This window comes from Mustela nigripes, chromosome 3 (assembly GCF_022355385.1).
Source record: "Mustela nigripes isolate SB6536 chromosome 3, MUSNIG.SB6536, whole genome shotgun sequence".
Classification (NCBI taxonomy): Eukaryota; Metazoa; Chordata; class Mammalia; order Carnivora; family Mustelidae; genus Mustela; species Mustela nigripes.
Window position 1 is genome coordinate 24,880,773 of NC_081559.1, and position 4,872 is coordinate 24,885,644.

At 38.4% G+C, this 4,872-nt stretch overlaps 1 protein-coding gene across 2 annotated transcripts in view; it reads right to left on the reverse strand.

Moving 5' to 3' along the window:
* Positions 1–264: 264 nt before the first annotated feature.
* The window catches only part of BARD1 (BRCA1 associated RING domain 1), an 83,035-nt gene continuing 78,427 nt past the window's right edge, over positions 265–4,872 (reverse strand). For both annotated transcript variants that reach the window (XM_059393419.1, XM_059393420.1), the window contains 2 exons: positions 3,614–3,711; positions 265–2,589 (listed from right to left, as the gene is read on the reverse strand). In XM_059393419.1, the coding sequence (XP_059249402.1) occupies positions 2,257–2,589; positions 3,614–3,711 (431 nt within the window). In that variant the 3' untranslated portion in view covers positions 265–2,256. The remainder of the gene's footprint in view (positions 2,590–3,613; positions 3,712–4,872) is intronic.

Sequence of the window (4,872 nt, forward strand, 5' to 3'; positions counted from 1 at the left end):
ATGAAGGAATCACTGTGTAGTCAATGACCCTCCTAATGATGATTCCAAACTATCAAGGTTACATTGTACTCAGACAATTTATTTAAGGTGGTAAAGTATCTAATATAGTTAAGAAATATTTCTATCCAAAATGAACTACAATGTGTTAAGTGTTCCAAAAGATAAGCTTTTGTTAGCTCAAAGGTCTCCTCCCAGGTCTTACGAAGTCTTACTCTTCCATAGCCCAGAATAAAAGTAAACTACTTCTATAAGAAGATACACAAATACAGAAACACAAATAACTTTAATGATTTATAGTCAAGAAAAGGGAAGCTTGAATCTGTGATTGAAAAAATGCAAACAGTTACAAGCATACCTACACAGAAATTATAAGGTTCAAGAGCTTAACATCAACCAACTGCTGTCAAAATAAATATTTAAAGAAACACAAAATAAAACCGCTTAATAGTAGGGGACAACAGGGAGGGGGAACATAAAAGGAAATGAATGGAGACCAGGCAGCAACTCCCAAAGTTATTTTACAAACAGGGGTCCACATCAGAGGAACAGACACAAACCTGTCTAGGAATGTGACCGATGAGACAACAGACAGTGACCAGAAGTCAGTTATATATCAAAAATGGCAACCAAAATCCCGGAGAGCCCTGAATTATTTAATCCAGACATTATCTAACCCCTCGGATTTGCTTGGCGCTCTGGTGTTCATCATTCTCCATTAGAATGAAATGTGGGACAAACACATTAGTGGTTGGAGGGGGCTGCAGAACTAATCCACCCACGAGGGTTAGGGTCCACAGTGTATCAGTGCATTTATATGATGTGTTCTTGATATGGAAACGTGACATGTTAAAGAAGGAACTACAGTTAAGATTTATTTTGAAATAATCAGCGGAATCTCAAACTTGGAAATAAATGAATCTCACTGTGTTCCTTCACTTCAGACTCTCATCTGGTACTTCACAAATCTCCAGCCTCAGGGACCAAACGTGGCAGGTCCCACAGTGTCTCCCTTCCCATGTTTCAGAAGTATATTCAGTTTCCAGGAAGACTTATTAAAGAATTCTTCTTACAAATATTTTTAAATGAGCTCATTTATCTTGTCAATTCATTCACAAACACGGACACTCCAATCAGAATAACCTCCCCAGGACTCCCAGGCTCGGGCGTGTCTCCTATTCTGCAGCCCTGCCAGTCATGGGATAAGGAGCCCTTCCTACTCCTGCGTTTAGACTTATTCTGATAGCCTTTTGTACCACCTGGACAAAATCTGTTCTAATCAGATAATCCCCAATTTCTGCCTCCACAGCAATCTAAAAATGGAAAATAAAAAGCTTCACAAAAGAAGAAATTAAGACCTTCCAAAACAATTATTTTAGCAATATGTAGTGAGGTCTACCAGCAAAAGGACTGGCCCCTAATTTAATTAACATCTGATCGACAATTTACTAGTCTGGTGAGACCTAAGGAATACTGATACTAAAATGTGTTAGAGAAAATGCTCTACGTATATATACATATACTGTAGATAATAAACACAGTCATAAATTGATAATTAACTGTAAGCAAGTATATACAATAAAAATAGGTACCACGAGTCCAATGTTGATTTTCACCACCAAGGAAAAATGCTATGGTTTAAATCATGATTTCTTGATGACTACATGAAATAAAAAGGGATAAAAACGTAGGAACTAACATCCACGTAAATTTTAAGAAACTAAACACAACACAAGATGAAGACAACTGTAGATAGAAGAATTTAACACCTATGGTGGTACATTCAGACCAGGTACTCTACTACAATAAAGCCAGAATCAGTTATTTGACAATATTCTTTGTTTACTAAGGATGGCAAATACTTTTGCTCATGGCAAGCGTGGACTGTTTTCATCAAAGAACATATTAAAAGGCTGAGATAGTAACGATACTGCTTGTATTTTAACCAATAGTTCTGGTACTCTCTCATTAATCTTTGATAGCTGATTATTTGAATAAAAAGACATGATGAATCAAAACATACACCAGTTTTAAAAAGAAAAATCCTTCAAAGCAATCTCAGCATCTAAATATGGTAAACACAGAACGAATTCCAATTCTGGCATGGTAGGTTTTGTTTTCTTTCGTTTTTTTAATTTAAGGAAAAAGTATGTATGAAGGAGTCTACCTATTTATAAAAACGTGAATGATCAAAACAGTGCAATGGCTGGGTTCTCGCACCATGTGAGTTCAATCTGAAACATTCATCTGGTGCAATATTCAGCTGTCAAGAGGGAGCAGCTCAAAGGACATCACACAATCGATAAACCAGCTGGAAGGAGCCATCCAGACTTTGCCCTGCCGAACCCTCTCTGGGCGATGATTAGACAAATCTTCGTAGATGATATACTGTGTGCAGAAGCGCTGATCGGAGTCCGGTCTCGCATGATACGCAACCGTATTGATGGTCTGAGTCACGTCACTGTCTGGCTTGGGCTTTCTACTGAGGACCTGGCCCCCAGCTGCGGCGACAAGCTTAATAAGGTTGTCCTTTGGATGGTATTTGAAGGTTCCCCCAAAATAGAAGTAGCATCCATCAAACAGCTTTGGCAACTGAAATAACAAGAAAAGGCTCGTTAAAAGCAGATCAAAATATTTTAAAACACTGCATATGAATGAGGAAAATAAAGATAAATAGTCATGAGCTGTTAAGAAGCTGCAGGATCAACTGTATTTCAAGTACAGTATTTAGGTCAAGAAAAGTACTTATGTATTTATAGGTTTCCTTGTTATAATTTTTCTCCTAAAACTCAGTCACCATTTCAGGAACTTTACACTCCTCAGATTTTAGGTGTTAGGGGGAGTGTGTAGGTTTCTGATCCACACACACGTTTTAAAAAGCAAACAGAAACTGTTCATCGAACTTTACAGAATGTTATCACATTTGGGGGGACTCAAAGCCCACAAACTCCTAGGGGATCTGAAATGTGCTTCAGGGATACACAGCTATAGTTAATAAAATTATACGAGTAACATCATTTCTGTGGCTGTTGCCCCAGTTCTGTCCATCCTTACTCAGGTCCCTACATGTGACCAACCTCGAGTTTCGAGGACAGCCCTGGTGGGCACGTGGTCTCCAAGGTTCCAGATACATCTTCCCTGGGGTCCAATATACTATGAAGGCATGGTCAGGCATCCAATTAGCTATGAGACACACCACAACTGCCTTTTATTTAAAGTTTTCTTTGTCCTTTCTAATATATATACACACACAGGATAATGGAATATTATCCATTAAAACTGCGATACGTGACAATACACACATATGGAAACTAAACCCAAGCAGCAGCCATAAGTCCTCTTTCAAGTTACTCTCTGTATCTGAGACTTACCTCAGATTCGGAAAGGCTTATGGGAAGGTTCAAGATGCCAACAATCCATTAACAGAATGAAATTATCACCTTCTGGATTCTACTGTTTATTGTGATCATCTCTCAGAATCAAGTGCTTGAAACAAGCACAATCAAAATTTTAATCAGTCACCTGTACTTGCTGAAAGGGCAAGAGACATTTTTCCTGATGGCGATACTATTAAGTTACAATAAGACCAACGAAAGTAGTATCAAAACACAAATACCAGCTGCTCCTTGTTGAGCCTGCTTCGCTGTGGTCCTTCAGGAATCTCGTATTTTTCCTCCCTTTCACATGCTTTTCTCTGGAGACATGCTTTCACCCCTAACAAAAAACAAGGATAAAAGCAAAGTAAGTATCAAGTGAGTATTTGTTTCTCACTGAAACAAGTAAATGACCTAGGTGATTTATTGTAACTATTGTTCTGAAACAGAAAAAGAAACCTTACTTATGCTAAAACAAAATGGTAATAAAAATGGTTTTCCATATTAATATAAGAAATCTTTCCTTCAGAGAACTGAGCAATGAAGTGCACTGAACACTAATTTTAGTTTCTCTTCTGAAAACCTAAATCAATATGCTATTTCACATGCAACCATAAAAATCTAAATTTTTATTTATAGCAATGACAAGAAGGAGGGTGCATCAAAAGTCCCTCATATAGTCCAGCCCACAATGATTTAAACTTGAGGGCTGATCTGCTGCGCTGCTCGTTTCCAGAGTCCTAGGTCTAACCTCCTGTTAGACTCTAAAGTGAGCTGACAGAAGGAAAAGTGTTTCCGCCCACAGCACCTAGCTCAGACGGCCACCCAGCAGAGACTCGAGAGTGCTTGTTAAATGTTAAGCAAAGCTTGGGACATGCTTGGAATCTGACAGGTACACAGCTGAAGTCTCCAGTCTAGAGATGACTTCGTGAATATTTCAAATGCTTTAGAGCTGCTTCAATAGAGATGTTCCAAGATACTGCTTAATATATAGAAGTCGTGAGATTTTAACTGTATTCTCCATCTCTCCTGAAGCAGAGCTTTGTCAAGAGACTCAATTTATTTATTCTTAACTTGGGACTGTTAACGCATACTCAAATTCAACACTCCAACTTGGGATAGCTATAATTCCTTATCATGTGATTCTTAATTTGTTAATTTTGCTTATGTTTTAGTATCCCTTTCCTCCAATGTTTTTAATACAAAAACCGTATTTAGCCAAGTTTGTTATGCTGAACTTCTGAATCTTATTATTCTAACTTATCATAAACACAATTGTTCTGTAAAAATTGCTGGGTTTCTACATGTAATAAAAACTGCATCTTAAAAATACAATTTTTAGGGGCGCCTGGGTGGCTCAGTGGGTTAAGCCTCTCTTCGGCTCAGGTCATGATCTCAGGGTCCTGGGATCGAGTCCTGCATTGGGCTCTCTCCTCAGCAGGAAGCCTGCTTCCCTTCCTCTCTCTCTGCCTGCCTCTCTGCCTACTTGTGATCTCTCTCT